We start from the raw sequence: 21,298 nt of genomic DNA on the forward strand, positions 1-21,298 counted from the left end.
TTTCTCTCTCTCTCAAATAAATCTTTAAATGCATATATATATATATATATATATATCTTCAAATGCATATATATATATATAAATATATATATATATGCCTGTGTATATATACACACACACACGTATGTATATATTATTGAATTATATTTTACATATCATATGCTTTACCATTTTAAAGCATACCATTCAGTGGTTTTAGTATGTTCATGTGCAACTGTCCCTGCTATCTAATTCCAGAACATTTCCATCACTTCAACAAGAAATCCCTATATCTTAGGGATATAAAATATATCCCTGATATATATTCCTTCTTCCTCCTTTGCCCTGGAAACCTCTAATCAACTTTCTGCCTCCATGGATTTTTCTACTTTGGGCATTTCATATGAATTTAGTCATACAGTATGTGGCATTTTATATCTGGTTTCTTTTACTTAGCCAGTGTTTTCTAGATTTTTCCATGTAGCATGTATCAGAACTTCATTCCTTTTTAGAAGGAGATACTGTTCTATTGTGTAGATATAGCACATTTTGCTTCTCCATTCACATTGATTTGTTCCTACTTTTTGACTAATACAAATGATGCTGTTATAAACATTCATGTACTGGTTTTTCTGTGAAGTGATGTTCTCAATTCTTTTGGGTATGTACCTAGCGGTGAAATTATGGGGTTGAAAGAGAACTTTACTTTTTTATTTTATATACTTCTATATTTCCTGATTTTATCTTATTATTAGATATGTGAATATAAATATGATCTATCTCTATCATGCTCAGATATTTTACAATGATATTAAGTAAATTCTGTTCTAGTATTCACCTTTCAGTGGCCATAACCATACAATTCATTTCACTGAAATGCTGTCATTCTTATTTCCTGTTATTGCCAAGAATTTACTTAATGTAAAATATACAATGTAATTCATCTCAACCAGTTTGAATTAATTTTGCAAGTAAAGATTTGTTCATGAGGCCTTTTTACTGAAATACAAAGTTGATTTTATTTATAAGTTCCCCTTCATCCACTATATTTAAATTTACCAAAAGGAAAAGGGTCATGCTTTGTGGTATGACTTCTTCTCTATAAACACAAGCTGCTCATGGCTTGAGATTGTTTTCATCAGCCGAACCACAGATTTATTTTTCTTAGGATTCCTCATGTTATTTTAGCTACAATTTTGTTACATATTTATTTATCTATTTTTTTACTCTGAGGAATGCCATAATAGCTCAATATAAAATATACATAAACGGTTTCTTTTTGCTAAAATACATTTAAGTAGCCTGATATTAGAAAACAAAACAAAACAACATTCTCTACTATAACACAGGTTTGGGAAATCTGGATCTAAAAGGGATTGATATATGTTGGTGCATCTTCTGGCTTCTTAAAAAATTTTTCAAATAAGCATTAGCCATACGTTTGCATAAGTGATAGATTTGATAAGGAAATCATTATATGATTCTGCCCCAAACTATGATTATAGCCAGATATTAAACAGTATCTGGTTTATCTCTCACTAATGAGCATATCTTCAGTTATGGAGTAAAATCAAGATTATGTATTACAGGATAGGACATTGACCCTTGTTAGACAGAAAAACAAAGCTACAATAGCTACTAGATCTTAAAATAACTTGCTGGCTACAGGCTGTGAAATTTTCCATAGGTACAAGAAGCTATATTTCTAGGGGCGCCTGGGTGGCACAGTGGTTGAGCGTCTGCCTTCAGCTCAGGGCGTGATCCCGGCGTTATGGGATCGAGCCCCACATCAGGCTCCTTCGCAATGAGCCTGCTTCTTCCTCTCCCACTCCCCCTGCTTGTGTTCCCTCTCTTGCTGGCTGTCTCTATCTCTGTCGAATAAATAAATAAAATCTTAAAAAAAAAAAAAAAGAAGCTATATTTCTAGTATTCCCTCAGATGTTAAGGCATAAACGGAATTATTTCTGAAGAGATTTTCATAGTAATGGCCTTGATTAACCAGTGAAAGAATTACTCTGTTAAGAAGCCTGTAAAACATTCTTTGAGAACTTAAATTTTGATAATGGATAAGGAGCACTGGGCACCAATGGGGAAGTTAGGAGTAACCAAATGTCTTTTTTACCTATTTTTTTTTCTCTCCACAGACACTTAGTGTCTGATAATATTATGAAAGAATCAACTTAATACAAGTTTTTTTGAAATTTTTTAAGGTGTAAGGCCTGTGTACTACATTTTACAAAGTGCATTTAATTCAAATCATCTAATCTGAATATTTTGTGAAAGGGACCTCATTCAGAAAAGGCAAACATTGCATTTTAAAGCAATGTAAGCTGTTATTGCTCAAAATTGTTATACAGTGTTCCCTTTGAAATAGGCTAATCAAACGACTTCAGTTGTTAAGACCATGGTGGTCAGTCTTGCTCAACGCTACGTGGGTGCTTTACACTGCAATCCATGAGGAGAAACATCCTCATCTTTGTTTTATCAAATACAGGAAATAGAAAGCAGGACGGAAAGTAGCTAGCGAACCAGAGCAGCAGATAGAGAGGCAGTTTCTCTTCATGAAAGAGAGGTAGACATCAAGTTCCCACTTGCTTTTCCATTCAACCTGTAACTTTGCCATCTCTCTAGATCACATCTCAAGACCTGCGCTTTCTTGTAGGTGGTCTGGCGCTGACAGGCCTGGGCAGCAAAGATTGTGATTGCATGAAAGTTCTCAAAAATAACCTTGCTAAACTATTTTAACATCCCCTTGCAAAATGTTACTAATTTTTTAATTTCCTGGAGGATATCAAATGGATTCAAATCATGGAGCTTTATATCCATTGGCTTCTTGGAAATCATTTCTCTCTCTAAACATGTTATGTTTACAAAAAAAGACTGTAGGAAACCAGTAGTTACCAACCCGGTGCACTTGGATATTTGCTTGATATCATAATTCTCCAGTTCCAGGCTTTACAATGAGCAAGAAATGTGGTAAGTTTGGACAGAAATCATCAGAAAGCTACAGTAATAATTGACAGGATAGTATGATTTATATAAAATATTAAAGCACTAAGGTAGTTTTTATCTAGAGAAGAGAGGGCATCAAAGTAACATAGATGGTAGGTACTCAACTAAAAGCAGTCTCCTTCCTTTCCTCTTCACATCTTCTCTTGGAGCACGTATATTTGTTGTCTGAATTCTGAAGGCTATGGGGTTAGGGATTTATTGAAGCCTTTTCTGCCATTGTTAGTAATTTTTGTAAGTGATGAGGAAATTAGGAAATTTGCTGTAATCATGTTTATAGGCACAGAAGCTTACTTCTAATCATTTGATTTTAGCAGGAGGACATAGTAAATGCCATATTATAGAAAAGCCGGCCCTGGGACTATGTGATTTTTCAGTGGCAATTATGCTATTCAATAAAAATTTATAGATTTCTGTATACTTACCTGAAGGACATCATTTAAATTAGTTAAGATGTCACAAAGCAATAGTTGCAGATTTTAAAAAATGTATATGTTAGGATGTTTTTTGAACTATATTTTCTCTGGACTTTTTTAGGGTTTATTATGATTTGGTAACGATAAAGACTCAGTAATTAACAACTAATTGCTTAACATTTTCGACAAACCTTTTTCTTTTTCTTTGGCTTATGTCATAATCCTATTTTCCACTGAGACAAAAAAAAAACCATCAAAGGTATGTTAAAATATTTACACACTCCTGAATGGTGTTAGTTGTATAGGGCACATGTCCAGAATGACAGTTTCGTGACCAGAAGGGTAATGGAAACCAGCTTTGAGATGCATGCAAAATGCCAGGAGATCCCAGCCAGAGAGTGAGATCTGCATGAAAAGTAACTGGATGGTGAATCAGAGGGAGAAATACATTCCAGAGCACTGCTGTCAGTTTCAAGTATCCATGGCTGGATTCTGTAGAGCCTTAATGAATTTCCCCTGCTGTCCCAGAGCCATGTAGATCTTGCCCATGCTGTCTTCTGGGCCTTGCTCCACTAAATGGTGCCATAATGTCACAATGCCCAAAGCATGGAGATTTTGTCTCATCCATCCCCCTCCTACTTTACAGAGCAAGTGCAGGAGCCTTCTGAGAGGATTCCAAATGTTTCAAGAGCATTTGCAAAATAATACAAATAATGGTGTGTGTGCGTGTGTGTGTGTAAAAGAGAACGAGGCAAGAAGAGATGAGAGATCTTATTAATAATTTGCTAACCCCTCCCCCAATCACTTAGGGGCGCATAAAAATGGTGGTCAGTACAGAGAACTTTAATCTTTGTAGACATGTAGAAATGTGTGTCTAGAGATGTGTATAGGAAAAGCAGAGGACTAAAAAATAAATTACAAGACTCACGTCACCACTTAGCTGTATGATGTTGAGCAAGTCTCATAACCTGTGGGTTCCTCCTCTTCCTTAGGTGCAGAATAGAGATGATACTTCCTACTCTGTCGCAACTGGGAGATTCCAGTGAACTACTGCACGTGGTTGTGTTTCCTAGATGGTGCACATGCAGGGGGAACTAAAGCTCTCCTTATTCAATACATTGCATTTCAAACAGAAAAAGAAATTCACACTGGAGATGTGAGACATCATGAATAATTGAGATGCAAGCCTTGAATGCCTCTGTCACTCCTTGACTCTATCTACCTTAATTTGCTTCTGTTCTTGAAGAATAGCTGTGATATGGGGCATCTGGGTGGCACACTCCGTTGAGCATCCAACTCTTGATTTTGGCTCAGGTCTGATCTCGGGGTCATGTGATCGAGCCTTGCATTGAGCTCCACGCAGTGTGGGGTCTGCTTGGGTTTCAGTCTCACTCTCCCTATGCCCCTTCCCCCTGCACTCTCTCTCTCTCAAATAAATAAAATCAAAAAAAAGAAGAAGAAGAAGAAGAAGAAGAAGAAGAAGAAAAGAAGAAGTTGTTTCGATATTTACTAGAGCTAAATTTCCTAATACTGCTATTTGCTGGCATTGGCCAACTGGGTGCTTTTGAATTGGTTGGGCAGACAATGGGAGAGATATAATAAAGAATCAAGAAGAAAAGGATTTGAAAGAGTATCAGGATGTCCATCTTCAAGACATTTTTAAACAAGTTTTGTTTTTTGTTTTCCTGTTTATAACACTCTGCCTTGTAGAATGAGAGGGTATTAAAAAATTGATCCTAATCCCCTTGGATTTAAGTACTGTTGAGATAATTGTCCTCATCACTCATATAGATCAAAAGGAAATTTTGTGTGCAGAATGAAGTGGTTAGACTATATATAATTAGACTCTCCAAACTCCGTTAATACATGCTAACCTTTAAAAGTTGTGAACTAAAAACTGATTCATTTTTCCATAGCAGTCTTAATTTTGTAAACAAGTTTATATCTATTGCTATATACATTGGGTAGGATCTCTTGCTTTCTGAAATATTTTCCTAAGAACTGCAAGCAAAACTAGGCAATGCCATCATCTTTTGACTGTTTTCTTAACGGAGACCTCATCAACTAGTTACGGTTGGGAGTTGGGTACTTTTTCAAACTACACCATGGCTTCCCGAGAGAAACGTATGTGCTCATCTGAGGGGAGAGGTCTAGAGGTTGAAAAAAAACTCCCAGGATATTCTAGTGTGACTCTGAATGGAGAACCCTTCAAAGCATTAAAAGTCCTGTTTCAGAGTCAGTGTGTTTTGTATTCACCAATTATCTTTTAGTAATGCTTTGCTTCTTTCATATCACATATAGGGGTACATGTAAACGAAACAGCTCGAATGAAGAAATCTGTTTCAGAACCTGTCCCCAGACAGATTCACATCAGTTTTCAGATAGGCTGCAAAGATCCTGTACAGAAATTCTGTACGGCCTGCGGAACTTACAGATGCGTTTTATTCCCTTCCAGGCTGTCTAACTCTTCTCTTATTGTTGTATTCATCAACAATATAAGGTTTCACAAACAGTTGTCTGTGGCCAACATGTTGTGAATTCCTTGGCAAAAAGATGACCAAAAAAAGTCTTGGGAGAGACTGCTCGAGGCAAAATATGCCAGTCTTTGTTTGGATACAGCCTGATATACTATGCACTTACCTTCGTAATTTTTGTCAGCCGTAAGCATGTGTTACAATGCTTATTTTCACGGTCGCTTCGCTTGGGCAGTATCAGGTGATGCTCGGTATCTTCAGAATCTTTGAAGCCCTGTATATGTTTGCTTGGATTGAACAGTCTCTTCTGGAAAATGTCAGAACAAGCTTGTGTTTATATCACATGTAAGTAAGATGAGACATTACTGATGTCAATGTAGAACTGATGGATACGCAACGTACCTCATTCTTACCGAATATTTTCCAATATGTTTTGCTTTAATGGAGAGATTGGTTACTTAAATGGGGAGAAAAATACATTTGTATCTCTGCAGTTCTGAAGTAATTCTTTAAAAATTTGGAGTCTTCAAATAACTCATTCTCCTAGGTATGGTGTTTCCTGTGTTGGTGTTGTGTCCCTAATTATGTTTTTATGGGTAAGCAGTGAATCCAGATTAGCTCTTGCTCTGGTTGGATTATCTATTTTCTGGATCATAAAGCTGTCACTGCATAACCTAGAAACCTCTTTAAAGATGCATGTTTGGCGGCATTTGTTATCCAACAGATGTCTGCATAGTTAGAATCTCTTGAGAGTATTCTAACTTGTGGTTTTAGTTACAATAAGTGATCCAAGCATTTTTTGGTCTTGCTCCTCTCTAGTTCTGGGTGAAAGTCTGTAGAAGAAATTACAAAGGGTATTCCATTTCACTCTTCCCCACTCCCCCTTTCCTTTATTCTTTGTCTCTGTCTTCAAAGTTTTATTTTGTTTTGTTGTATATATCTGGTCTTGGAATTGGTGAACAGTGTCTATATTACATATCCTACCTCCTGGTCCCCAGTTTCTCTCACCTAAGAGGTTATCGAATTGATACTCAGATCTTGATCACAGTAAATTGCCACTGTACCCAAAACTACCCAATGCTATAATTTATATTTTATATTTATCCATGAGGTCAATTTTAAAATGACTGCTTCAGATTTGTAACTCCATATCCTGAGGGTTGGAGTACTTGCCAGTTTCCCTGCTAGCTGGCCATTTTAACCTGTACAAGTATGAGGAAGTGGACGTCGCCAAAGGCAAAGGCTGGCAATTGTGTGCACAGGGGAGTTTGTGGTTTCGGAGGGAGGAAGGTGGTGAGAGGGCAGGCAGGCTGCCAGGAGTTTGCTGTCTGGGGCTGGGAAACAGGAGCAGCGGGGAACACCTGGGCACCAACCCGCTTGCCACCTGCAGTGCTTGCCTCAGGTGTGCAGGTGCTGTGCTTCTGACAACAACGTAGTAAATTATGGTCTACGAGGTGCAACGGGTTTTCCATTTCTACTTGTCTTCTGAATCTGAACTTAAAGATATTTTGGCAAGTTTAGACGGTTTTCACCTCATTCTTTCTGACAGTACTACTACCTGGAAAATTTTAAGTCAATTCTAAATGTGCCTCGAGAAAACATCTTTATACACAGTAAGACATCCCTCTGCTAACAAATTATTTCACTGCCATAGTTAAGTACCGCTCACCATTGTTTCAGTGCGCAAGAGTTGTAATGATAAGAAGGTCATTGTAATGCAAGTGTCATGATAAATTTAATCTTTGGTCTGGTTCAAGAGTACATTTTGTTTGTGATGACTTTAAAAAGAATTATTGTCCAACATAGAAGTACTAACTATGAAGATGCTTAATGGTCATCGAACTGGCTAAAATATTTGTAAAATATGAGAAAAATAATACTTATGTACCCACTATACAAAAAGCACTTAGAAATAAATGAGGAAATTGCTTTCTTAAATGCAGAGGAAATTGGCCAAAGATAAAACACAAAGGAAGAAATGCCTTAATCACAGAATGTTTACCTTCACTAATGTGAAAAGAAATGCAAATCGAAATAGATACTTTTAATCTATAATGATTAGTAAAAAATAACATGAATATTGGTACAAACTTGCTGAAACATTTAGCACTCACAACGAAATATGCAAATATAAGTTTACATATATGCTGAGTTTCAGCAATTATAAAAATATATTTTCAGGACTTTGTCTTATCGATCAAATTTTCACATAAGTAACAAGTATATTTGTACACATGTGTGTGTATCCAAATGATGTACATCTGTAGAGAAGTGGGTTATTGACACTGCAGAGTAGAATGAATATTCTACATCCCTCCAGAAGGGCTTGTCTACATGTACTGACATGGAATAAAAGTTTTTCCAAGATAATATTGCTGGTGAAATAAGCGTGTTATAGCATAGTATGAATAGTGGTGTGGGTACGTATGTACGTCTAAAGTATACTCAGTGAGTTCTGTGGTGACAAGGGATGTTATGTAGAACTTACACTTTCTAAATCCCCTGTAACTTAATATTAAGCAAGAAATCTATGATGTTTTGAAATTTGAAAAAGAGATGTTCTTTAAAAAAAAAAAAAAAGGGGAGGTGTCCATGGTGGTTAAACGTTTTTTAAACATTTACCTGAAATGAAATCATAGTTCCTGAATTGGGTAGCTGTCACTCTTATTTCCCCCCCACTTCTTGTTTCTCCTACTTAGTGTTAAGGTGCTATCCTCACGTAGATCTTATTTAGAAATTCTTAGCTAGCATTTAAACTGATTGCCCTGGGGCTCAGACAAACAAATGCAGTTGTATGATCATTACCAATGATAATTTTATAAAGTAGGAGAAGATAATACAACTGTCTCTTGCATCAGTTTGTGATCATTTGTCAATGTTTCAGTGTTAGATGCCAAATTGTTGGTAACGGTTGGATATTTTGATATAGTAGCCAACACAATGTTATATATACTTAAATTTGTAATAAACATGACTTATTTTTATTAAAGCATGGGTAAAGCAGGGGATTCTTTTTTTTTTAATGTAGGAATAAGCTACCAGCTTCTTTTAATCTAATGGCAAGCATTTTGATCCTAAAGAGTTTCTAGACTCTTAGTATCTATGAAATGAAAAATTTATATTTATGCATCTAAGTATTTCTTGACTTTTAGGTCATAAAATATTCTCCTACCCACACTTCCAGGTTTTACGTTCTTATGTTTTCTTTTTTTTTATCAGCAGGCTCCTAGTGTGTGGTTACCACATTACCTCTTTTATCTATAGCAATAAAATTAATTGGAAGCATGTTCAACTTACTTAAGAGCTATAGTCACTGGTGTTGTCAAGTGATTATTGCTGACTTAGAAGTAGGACATGCTCTCCTAATGGATATGATGCTGACAGTCAAACATTCCCTAAAACTCAGATGTGCCAGAGTGTAGTTTTTCAGTAACCTAAATTATTGTTTATTTCTACTCAATAGCAGAAAACTTAACCTCATTAGTTCTGAGTTTTCTTAGTCCAACTTAATATCTCCATTGCTCTCAGTTTAGTACAAGGTCCAATTCAGAGTTCAGACATCTTCTCAGATTCCATCCTCACCCTCTCCCTGGGTTTACCTCTGTATTCCTAGAATCACTGTATCACAAAAAATGTCAATTAAGAGTTTGCTGATTGCTTCATGATTTTGTCATTTCCTTTCTATCCTGGCCTTTGATTCCAAACCTGTTCCCTCCCCCCCCAACTCTGTTTCTCAGTGCATTCTCTGTACAGTGCTCCCCCAAGTGATGACCCATTTAAGTCGGGTTCGGCTTCTAGGGATTGTGATCCCTCCAGCGTTCTCAGTTGGGGCGGCTGATGCCATTTCTTCTGCTGTGCGGTACCCACATCATAGCCATCGGACATACTAGCAGGCCCACTAACATTTCCTCTGAGCTCACTCTTATCTTTTTTGGGGGTCCCATGGAAACTTTAGGATCTTTGACAAGACCACCTAGGAATGGAGGGAAAGAGAGTGGGAAGTGTCCAGATCTTTCATCCTTAGACACACCCTGTTGCCATTTCTCCTTCTTATTTCCAGAGCCTTGTGTAAGAGGTGATCTTCTGGGGCGCCTAGGTGATGCAGTTGGTTGAGCGTCTAACTCTTGGTTTGGGTTCAGGTCCTGATCTCAGGGTTGTGGGATGGAGCCCTGCCCCACACTGTGTGCAGAGTCTGCTTGAGTTTCTTTCTCCCTCTGCCCCTCCCCCACTCAAATAAATAAATATTTGAAAAAAAAAAAAGAGGTGAACCTCTGAAGCTGTTGCCTCCCAAAAATTTCAACTAGAAAGTGAGAAAATGAGTTAATAATGCCTTGTTACAGAAACAAATACTTCAAATTTTAAAAGGCAATTCTCTTACATAAATCTTCCTTCCTTGACCATGACTTCTCTCTTGCTTCTAATTAATCTACACTTCTTTTCTGTGTTCATACTTACTTTGGTCTCTTCTTAAGTCTGGATTTTTTTTTTTTCTTTTTCTTTTGGTCGTCAGGTGTTAGTGGTATTGGAACTGAATTGAGGAACTGGGTGTGTGGGCTTGCATTTCTGTTCAACCTTTTCTCCTAACTAAATCCCAGACTCTCAAACTCTGAAACCAACAGTCTTATGTCTTTGTTCTCTGGTCCCATTTCTGAAAACCACTTCATAATCCAAATGGCCACCCTGTGCCTTCAGTGTTCACACTAGGGAAGGTTTGTTTTTGTGGCAGTGGGGAGGATTGTATATAAAAAATAATATCAATCAATGTGGAATATCTTTTTTTTTTAAAGATTTTATTTATTTATTGGACAGAGAGAGACACAGTAAGAGAGGGAACACCAGGAAGGGGAGTGGGAGAGGGAGAAGCAGGCTTTCTGCTGAGCAGGGAGCCCAATGCGGGGCTTGATGTGGGGCTCGATCCCAGAACCCTGAGCCAAAGGCAGACACTTAACGACTGAGCCACCCAGACGCCCCTGGGATATCTTATTACACAGTTGAAGTAGTCTTCATCTGAAGTATAATAAACTACTGTGTAATCAATTACTGCATCTTAGAACAAACATTACAGATTTATAGTTTAATAAGGTTACTAAAAGAACTCTTTTGTTACCTCTGATATTGTTTCTGTTGTCAGGTGATTTCTAAACAGTGTGAAAAGGAACATAAAAAATATATTATTTTTTCCTCAAATTGATTTAATGAAAGGATTTTGACTTGGAGAATTGTGGTAGGAGAGGTTAGTGACCCAGTCTCCGGCAAATCTAGTCTGTATGGGGGCCACCATACACAGTGTGCTTGAGACCTTTGACTCAGACGTCAGACCACCTTGTTTTCAATCCTAGCTCTACCACTTAATCGTTTCATAATTTTTCACAGTCTCAATTTTCTCATTTGTAAAATAAATATTATTGTAGCATGGTTGGGAGCAGTAAATGAAATATTTCCTGAAAAGTACTTTACATAGTGTCTGTCATATTCAGCCGTAAGAAAATGTTCACTGACATTTTTATGATGTTTATTTTCTCTTCTACTAAAAATCTCACAGACTAAACAATAAAATTAAAACCGAGTTACTGATATCAAGAAGATAAACATGGGTGATTTCAGACAGCCAGTGGGGAGATTTCAGTATATGTGATGAACCAACTTCCCATACGTTTGAATTAGGAAAGTGAGAGGCAGAACAAGCCCGAATAGGAGCATATTAGCAGGGTAGATTTTGTGTTCTGGTTAGAAAAGCAGGAGAAACCTCAAAGGTATGTAGACCACATACGGAGAGTAAGTCAATGATTTTGTCCTCTTTGACTCTTGCTGAGAAAACGAAATGTACCAGCTGACTCTTAACATATCCTGACCTATCCTCATCAGTTGTCTAATAAGAAAAATCCCAGCCATTTCTCTGTTGCAACTTATTAGTAGTAGGGTGTTTTGTTTGTGGTTGTTCATTTTCTTGTGTTTTGCTTAAGCCTATTGTTGAATTTTATGGATATTTTTGAAATACCTGGTAATTAAAGCAAAGGTTTGATAAAATGTACCATCACTAAGAAGCAGCTAAACCACAAAGACCACATTAGATATTTAATACATTCTAGGCGGTAGACGATTTGATTTTTGTAAGGTTTGCATTAGAGTAATGCAAAGACTTGGAAACAAAAACCATGAAGAAATGAAGTTATAAGGAGAGAATGCCCTCTGTTATTCTGGTTGGGATGTAGAGCTATGGTAAGTAATGCAATAGTTGTCCGGAGAAAAAGGCTAACATGATTTTGAAGGAGTCATATGTGTTTGCAAAGCAAACTAGGGATTGCCTTTATGTAAGAGGGAAAAAAAGACACTCAAGCCACTTGATGATTCCAACACTATTCATGACTTGCCGTGCTGACATTCTATAGATTGATGGGGTCTTCAAGTGTGGAAATACTGAGTCATACAGAAGATGAGACGTTTCAATAATGAAAAAAATATTTATGCAGTCAGCAGATTGTCAGCTAAGGTGGTTTAGATTATAAGAGTCACCAGACAGAGACTGTGTCAGGTTGCAAATTATTCTAACCACAAAATCATTTGAAAACAAGTAAAGCAAATTTAGAGTGAATGGGTGTACCCCAAGTTCTTTTATTTCTTCCTTCCCCTCTTCCTCCTGTTTCTCCTCTTCCTCCTCCTCTTTTTTTCAAAAGAAAACTGTTAACTCTGTAGCTAAACAAATACTAGTCTCATGAGAAAAAAAAAAATTAAGATGGAACTAACCTTTTTTCAGAAAAGTGTTGCTTTTTTCCCCGTGTGCGAGTGCTCTAGGATATAGATAGCGACTTGTGGTTCTGTGAGGTGCCTCTTTGTCTTTTCCTGTTTGTTCTCTCTCCCTTTATGTGGTCTTTTTGTAGATTGTCTTAATGTCTCCCATCAATGACTGACTAATTGTGTCTGTTGTGTAATGACACCCATTGTTTTGTAAAATTCTTTGACAAGTTGGAGGGACAAGAGATGAAATCACTGCAGCTGTTTTAGTAACAATTACAATTGAAACCCCACTGGCGCATTTAACCGTTCCCTTTCTGACATCCAGCCCAGCCTTGCAACAGTGTTAGACCCAGGATCAAGGAAGCATCCTGTGATCTGAGCACCCGCACGGCAGCAATGGTGCTGCCTTTCTTCCCACTTATGCGGTAGCCTTCCTGCATGTGTGGTATTCGGTTTTAATCAATTTAAGAGCAGTCTTTACTTTGTCTTTCCTCTTCCAAACAATTATGCCCAAAATCAAGGAACCTGAGGTAAGTGACTTCAAGGGGGTGTAAGCTGAAGGTGCTGCTGACTGTATCAGAACCAAGTCAGAGTCACATTTTCTGTGTCCTGTTTGATAAACTTCTTAATCACTTTAGCTTGGAGTTGGAATTCGGACGTGTTCACTTATTTTCCTTTGGTGGCTATTTTTAAAACCTCATCTGTAAATTTTATTTTCTTGCTATGAAGTATAGATTTTTATAAGCCATCTTAAATATTTTCTGGAGGAAGATGTGAAAAAATAAGTACATTTACAAAAACAATATTTTGTGCTGTTAGCTATGAACCGGCTATGTCTGTTTTACTGACATTATTAGATCCAGTTTTTAACCATGTCTAATTGCTCACCATCTTGCATAGCAAGACCACCATGGACTAACTACATTTCAAAATAGCACCAGAATTTACTCACTCTTTTAGTTCAAAAGTATCATTTTTATTGCTGAAAAGTATTAACTGAAGTGCCCCAAAGATTGGTTAACTTCTTTTCTCCAAATTTTAGCTCCTTTTGGAATTAGAAATAAGAAGGTTTTGTTTATATTATTTTATTGTATTTATTACCACTCATACGTCAAGAAAATAAAAACCACAGTAAGGGATTTCTACCGTACAAATAGGACTGCTCTAGTCTAGAGTTTTTGTCAACCTCTGTGTTGGTTGGCTTTTTGAAAATTGTGAGCTCGAGCACGGAATTGTTTTAGGGATCGGGTCATCCTTAAGCCATGCCCCACAGTGGCCTTGATTGTCTTTTCGGCTTCTATATCCAATGCCTTGTAGATTACACCTACTTCCACGTGCTTCCTGTATTAAAGCTTTTCGTTTTTCTCACTGTCACCTTTCCCAGGTCTACAGCATCAAGACAAGAGCAAGGAATCCCCATGGTACTGAAATACAGTATTAGCAAGTCAGGTTGGAGTGTGAATCCGTGGGCCCACTGGGAAAGATGCTGCCAGGATTTTCCATTCTGCAGTGGGACACGATAGACATGCAAGGAGAAGAGGAAGTATCAGCCAGCTGACTTTGGTTGGGAGCCTTTTCTTGAGAAAGCGGAGTGGGTCCTAGACATTGAAGAAAAGCATTTTTGTTTTTTTCCCCTCATCTGAGCCTTTGCCAACTGTGCAACTCTCTTTTTTTTTTTGTCTTGCTTTTATGGATACATGGTTTAATTTTTGTTTCCTTTTGATGTTGGGTTTTGTTTTGTTTTTTTTTTCCTTTTTGAACCAACCACCTTGTCAGGAAAAGATGAACCACAAATGAAAATGCTCATTCTTTCAGGAATAAAATTTTGTAGCTCTGTGTGTATCTATTTTTGTAGAAATACAGAAAGTTTGATTTAGCATTGATGGGCTATTTTTGAGGGATGTATTTTTTTTAATATTGTAAAAATTGTTAAGTTCTGTTTAAAGAACTTGCTCTCAGAGAAGCACTGGCAAAACTGTTGAGAAGGCTTGTCTTTAAGATGTCTGTGATATTCTCTGTGCTTTCTAGGTTACCTCAAGTGTTTGATAATTTCTCCTTTTTTACAAAAGTAGCACCATAGCCAAGCCAATATAGTATTGTTTTACATTAAATCTCAGTGAAGATTTAATTCCATGCTAGCTCACTTAGCTTTGAGTTATATGCATAGCTTGAAAAGGAAGTTTTGTTAATGACCACACTAAAGAAAGGATATTTCATTACTTCGATTTGTCCCAAAGAGTACTTGGAGGTTGACGAAGAAGAAAGTTTGCAGAAACTTTCAATCAGATGGAGAGTTTGCCTAGAGTGTATAATTGTCTTTCTAGCCCATTCAACTTTGACAAATGGTACCAGTTTATATCCAACTACTGGAAAAAAAAAATTCATTTACCCATGCTATCTTTGATTGCCAGTGGCTTAGTTTCCTTGTTTCTAATTATGCAGTGATGGCAATTTTTTAAGGTCATATTTTAAGTGGATTTTTTTTTTCCTGGAGATGATTTGAAGCGATAATATTTCAGAAGGTACTAGGTGTGTCACAAAGCCTTTAATTCAATGGCTATTTCTGATAATGTTACTCATTGTAAATTGAAAAATAATATATATGTAATATTTTAAACATTTTTTTCCAAGACTTTCTTGTTTGTTTAAATCTGGTCTTAGTTGATTGAACTCTTTTAAGAAAACTTTTTAGAGCAAATGAAATTTAAATTGGAATTTATGCCACAATTACTTAAGTTGGGATAATAAATTGACTATTTATTCTTTGAAAAGTATCCTTGAAAACTCAGGATTCAACTTGGCATGGCCCTCAGGATCTAAATAAGGTGAAGTTGGAATTATCATTAAGACCTTGTTGGGAAAAGATTAGGGTTATAAAAGCAGTTTTTAATATCTTAAGGATTTTTGATGCAAAGTCTATTCTCTTGTAGTTGCTTCCAGAGATGGGTCGCATTAAAAAGTGTTATATAGAAATTTTAGTTTGGTAAAAGTTTCTCAAATGTGCCCCATCCTGGTCTTCACCCATACGAAATACAGTGTTTAGTGAAATACCACTTTCCATTTTAAATTGTGTGTATCTTGTGCATAAACATTTTAGCCATAAGAACAGCACAGAGTCTGCTCAGCTAGGCAGGGTTCTTACAGATAATTTAAAGTAGTTCCCTTATCTCTGTTTTTTGCAATAGTTTTCTTTCCTGGTGCCTCTGGTGAGTTATAAATCTATACACTCTCTTGTATTCTTGTCATAAGTTGTTTCTTCTTAACCAGGCTCTCCTTAACGCAATATGCATATTTTTACCTAATGTGAGGTCAAAACTTAAGGAATTTTTGACTTACAAATGATATGAACCTAGATTTCTAGGGAGTGGCTTGGTTAATTATCTATATTTTGATCTAAAATTTGATTTGCTACAGTTGCGTGTACTTCGCCCAATCTGTGGAGCATGAAGTTAAATGAATCTATAAAATTGGTTTCCTCTTGTGTCCTCCTGAGTTTTCAAAGACAAGTATTCGGCAGTTCCCATGGGATGACTCACTGGGGATTATTTATTTTCCTCCTCTTCCCTTGGAACCTATTAACTTCCTTTGCAGTTTCTCTTAGAACAGCGTTGTACTTCAACTCATTCAGATCATTCAATTGGATTTTCCCAATTAAGGGAGAAGAAAAGTATTAACTCTCTGCTTCTTTCCTTATTTTCCATTGAACTGAATTCAAGAAGAGAGAGACAGTTGTATAGCTACACCCTGAATTTGGACTGTGTTCTGTGCCACTCCTGGTAACTATAGTATGAAAGGTTCCTTGGCTCTGGGGCCCAAGAAAAGTTGGGGGCCTGAATTCTGCTGTATCCAGGAAAGATTTGTAAGTGAGGTCTCCTGTTGAGAAAAGGCATTGTTGACATACTGCAAGGATTAGATCTTTGCACAGACAAGGAATAGATCAAAGTCTAAGTAAAAAGAGAATGCATGTCTCTGTAATTGCCTGGCATCCCCTTGATTTTGTTTTGTTTTGGGGTTTTTTGGTGTTTTGTTTTTTTGTGTTTTTTTTTGTTTTTTGTTTTTTTTTTTTGGCCTGGCATCCCCTTGTTATGATCATTACCTTCACCACCAAAAGTTATAAAAGAGGATGAATTGTAATTTATCATGATATTCTGAATTTAGTTTGGGTTTAAAATGCTATCACTCTCTGGGGCTGCTTTTCTCACATCAAAAGGATGCTGTTGTACTTAGAGGCTTCTAACCTGCTTTTCTGGGGGCTACCAACTTCCTCCCCCATTCATTTGGAACAGCTCCATCTTTGACTATTTTAAAAATTAGGCTTCATTCAGGGTTTTTAAAGCCTGTGAGCTAGACCCTATTAAATCATCTTATTTATTTGACATTTAATCTAGGCTTCGACTGCTAAACTAACATGAGTTAAGGAACAACGGAATATTGGTAAGTTAGATCTCAACAGGCTATGTTGTCCTTCACTGTTTATTTGAAAAGAGCCTCTAAATTTAATTTTAAAAGCAATGTTTGTTCTTAAGAAAGTTAGCCGTCCCCTCCTAACTTTCATCTGTAATTTTTTCTTTCTTTCTCTGTCCTCTTAAAATTATTTACATTATTATTTTAAGCAAAAATGCCCAAGGTTGCTCTACATTTTGCAGATGAGAACCAGTGGGTTGCAAATAATTTAACAAATTAATTCTTTTAACTTTATAAAAACTTAAAAAAAACAAATTCTAGGCACTGGCATAAGACATGCCCTTGAGGAGCTCATTATTCATTTTGCAAATCATATTTCCTATTCCTATCCTAAGACCTGCAGAATAGGGCAGGATCTACCTAGTTTTTGCATTTGCTCTCTGGTTTAGTGTTACATTTGTCATTTAAAGTTGCAATCAGAAACTATATTTCAAGAAACTGAATTCTGTTTCTTACTGAGTGTCCCTTTGTTGCATAGTATTTGCCAAATTAAGTCAATGGGGCAGTGGCATTAAGTGGTGGAAAAGGAAAGTTTATATATTGGAGTGTTGACTGAGGGATGAATAGAGAAGCAGAATGAATTAATGGAAAAGAGCATTGACTTGTGCATTAGGTCATTTTCTGAATTCTGGCTTAGCCACAATGAGATATGTGTGATTTGGGGTTTATTTATCTTTTGAGATAATAGTACCTAACCGGCAGGCTGTAAAGTGTGGAAATCATTATCTATCTATCTATCTATCATCTATCTATCTATCTATCTATCTATCTATCTATCTATCATCTCTCATCAATCGTATCTGTCTCATAGTAGATGTTCAAGAAGTGACAGGTACCACAAATGTCTGTCAATTAAGTAAGTCATAAAACTGAGCTCCCAGATGTCCCTTCTTTATACTTTCCATAGTCATTTCTGCAGCAAATAGATAAATGACTGCTTTTTCATAACACATTGTTGCAAGAGAATCTCGTCCACTACTATTTGTTGAAGATAAAGTGTAAATTGCTTAATTATTTCTGTTACTTTAGTGTGTCATTTATGAAGGAAAATAAATTAACCTTTTAGCGGTGTGTAGGTCCCAACTGTGAGCTTTCTTACATTTCCAAAATTTTATTCATCCAGGATCCTATGTATTATTTTCTCCCAAATTAAGGCAACATCTTTACTAAATCACCAAAGTTTATATTTTTACAGTTCTATTTTGGGCTTCCTTAGCACCTGGAATAAAAACCTCTCTTTTGAAGTTATTCATTTTTTTTTTACTTGCCTTGGAGGAAAAATTGCAAAATATGGTGGAAAAAAATCGTTTGCATGAAAAGGGGAGGGAAAAAATCCCTTTACAATCTCAGCAGATTTACTCTGCTTGAGAAAAAAAGAAACAATCTTATTGGAAGCAGATGTTGACACTGTGTCAGTTATTGAAGATGGAAAGAGTTCACTTGAACCATTGCAGTTACAAAGGAGTATTGATGGCAGTTAGAATCCCCGTGATTGATCACCTTCACAGCAGACATAAGGACAGCAGAAAAGCGGGAACTGTATGAGACCAAGACTGAAATCAGCCTGCTGATTTTCATCTACAGGATCTTTAGGACCCAGTTTTGTTTTGTTTTGTGTTTTCTTGTCTCCAGGATAAAAGACACACCTTTCAGAAAATTTAAGGCTTCTTGGAGAAATTAAAATTTATTCTCCAAAAACATGGCCCAAGAGCTCTTTAAATCTCTTATTAAAGTATTAAAACTCTCTTTAAAATCATTTTAGAAAAATTGGGGTATAGTTTTAGTTCAAAAATGTATGTGGAAGACAAATATATAAACTACACAAGAGTGGATGATTGAAGATTGGGGTATGGGTGGGCCCTGCAGGGAACCCTCAGTCTCAAGAGCTTCAAAATGTTGATGACCTTGGTAATGTGGTCATGGATATTGGGCACAGAACAGACTTTCAGAATTTTTCAGCAGCCTTTTTTCTTTTAGTGCTCTCTGGGAATTTCACCTTATACACTTTTCCAAAATATAGAAATAGCCATTATTACTAAAATATCTTGATTTTCTTATTTCCTTTATTGTCCATTATGCTTTTTTGTTTGTTTGAAAAATATTTGTATAGTTTTGAATAATTGATTAAACTAATGTTCACTTGAAATTGCAAATTAATTAGATCCAATAAATTTATCTGAATCTCCTTTTAAAGTTCCAAGAAATACTAATTGAATTAAGTGTAATTTACCAATTCCATGATATAAGTAAACAATGATACCTTCTAGAAAAGGGCAGGTGACTGTCAATTAGCTTCCTTTTTAACAATTTCTGGACTACTAAATTTTGACATAAGAATAACTCTTTTAGAATATAAGATTCTTTAGGGTTTTTTTTTTTTTTGGTGTATGCATAAGATGTGAACTTTTCTAATTATATCTCTTTATACTAATAGAGATGTACATTTTTTTTATTCTGTGGCTAGGGCAAAAGTTAATGATTATTACACACATGATTTAATTTCTTAGGATATTTACAATCTTGGATATTATATATGATTTAAAAAGACTATTCCATACATTTTTTCTGGATATACAGTACAGGGAAGGGTTTTTGTGTGAATTCTTTGTATCATTTTAAAGTGCATATATTGAAAGGGAAAACACGGATTAATTTGTTTTTAGCACATAAATCTAGGTAAGGTGAAATACTTTTATTAAAAAATAAATAGTATGGAGGACTTTATATTTGTCACTTGATTAGGCAAACTGAAAACTATTAATAGAAATATTATCCTACAACATTGAAATATAACAAAATTCCAGACTTGTTAGTTTTATGAGCAATTTTATGCTATCTTAATTTTACATTTCCAGAAAGACAAATTAACTAATCTTGCCTATGTTGTCAGTCTTAATTTACAAAATTCATAAAACTTTTGGTTTTACAAGCTAATTATAAAATATTAATATTTTTTCTGTTTTTCTTGGGGTTTGGGAAAGAGGCATTTTCATATTTCTGTTCACTCTTCAAATGCAGGTCACATAACTATGTGTCAGTGATAAAAGATGGTGGAGGACTTTATAGTAAAAGCAATGTTATCTTCAATATGTTCAATAAATAATTTAATGTGAATTTAATGTTTATATTTTAATGTAGCATTTTGGTTTGGTCTGCATTTCTTGACAATTAACTAAAGCTCTGTTTTCTTCTTATCCAATTAAGCAATTTATAAATATCTTCGGAAATTAAAACATCTTAGTGTTTTGTTTGTTTGTTTTTATGAGGTTAATTTCTAAGGCTAAGGAATTTAGTTGTTACAGTGAGGAGTGGGTTATAAAACAAGCGTTTATAATGGAAGAGCAAGTGAAATGGGCTATGTTAATTATATAACAGCAGGAAGCTTGCAAATGCATTTTTTAGTACAATGTTTCTAAAATTATCAAATGACTCTTTAAGAAAAGTGCATTTTGTTGCTTTGTTTTTACACTTGTTGGATACAGAACTTGCTATAAGTGTTGTAAAAAAAAAACACCAAAAAACAAAAAAAGCAAAAACAAAAACAAAAAACCTTTCCTAACAATTCCTTGGCACTGAAGAACTGCACTTGGAAAGGAAAATTCCAAGACTTTCTATTTTTGAAGGAAGCTAGAGTTTTCCTACAATGGACTCTACTTTCTTCTTAAATGAATTTCATTTAGAAGTACGAAAGTCTAGAAATAAGTGTTTAAATCAGTAGACCCCCCAACATATTAGGTGAAATAATTTGGCATTTTTAACTGTTTGCTATATTTAGACTGGACTAGTGTTACGAGTTTTCTATAGCCGCTATAAAAAATTACCACAAACTTAATGGCTTCCAACAACACAAATTTATTATCTTAACCACCCTGTAGGTCAGACATTCGGCACTGCTCTCGGGCAAAATCAAAGTTTCAGCCGCATTCCTTCTGGATGCTCTAAGGGAGAATCTCTTTCCTTGCTGTTGCAAGCTTCGAGAGTCCTTGACTGATGCTCCCCTTCCTCCGTCTTCTCAGCCTTTAGCCACTGGGCAAGTCCTTCTCACATGGCATCGCTCTGACCCTCTCTTTTGCGCCTCGCTCACATGTTTGAAGACCTTTGTGATGACATAGAGTCTGCCTGAACAGTCTCCTCATCTCGAGGTTCTTAATTACATTTGCAAAGTCCTTGAACGTAAGGTAACATATTCACAGGTTCTAGAGACTAGGATGTGAGTATTTT

General features: G+C 36.0%; 1 protein-coding gene across 7 annotated transcripts in view; it reads left to right on the forward strand.

Moving 5' to 3' along the window:
* VGLL3 (vestigial like family member 3) overlaps positions 1 to 21,298 on the forward strand; it is a 55,576-nt gene that overhangs the window by 28,763 nt on the left and 5,515 nt on the right. For 3 of the 7 annotated variants that reach the window (XM_026490181.4, XM_026489918.4, XM_026489999.4), the window contains exon 4: positions 13,998 to 20,310. The exons of 2 other annotated variants lie outside the window; for them this stretch is intronic. In XM_026490181.4, the coding sequence (XP_026345966.1) occupies positions 13,998 to 14,041 (44 nt within the window). In that variant the 3' untranslated portion in view covers positions 14,042 to 20,310. Of the gene's footprint in view, positions 1 to 4,396; positions 10,173 to 13,997; positions 20,311 to 21,298 lie in introns of those variants that run through there. 2 more of the 7 variants (XM_044381149.3, XM_048214930.2) reach the window with 1 other exon arrangement.

This window comes from Ursus arctos, unplaced genomic scaffold, assembly GCF_023065955.2.
Source record: "Ursus arctos isolate Adak ecotype North America unplaced genomic scaffold, UrsArc2.0 scaffold_4, whole genome shotgun sequence".
Taxonomy (NCBI): Eukaryota; Metazoa; Chordata; class Mammalia; order Carnivora; family Ursidae; genus Ursus; species Ursus arctos.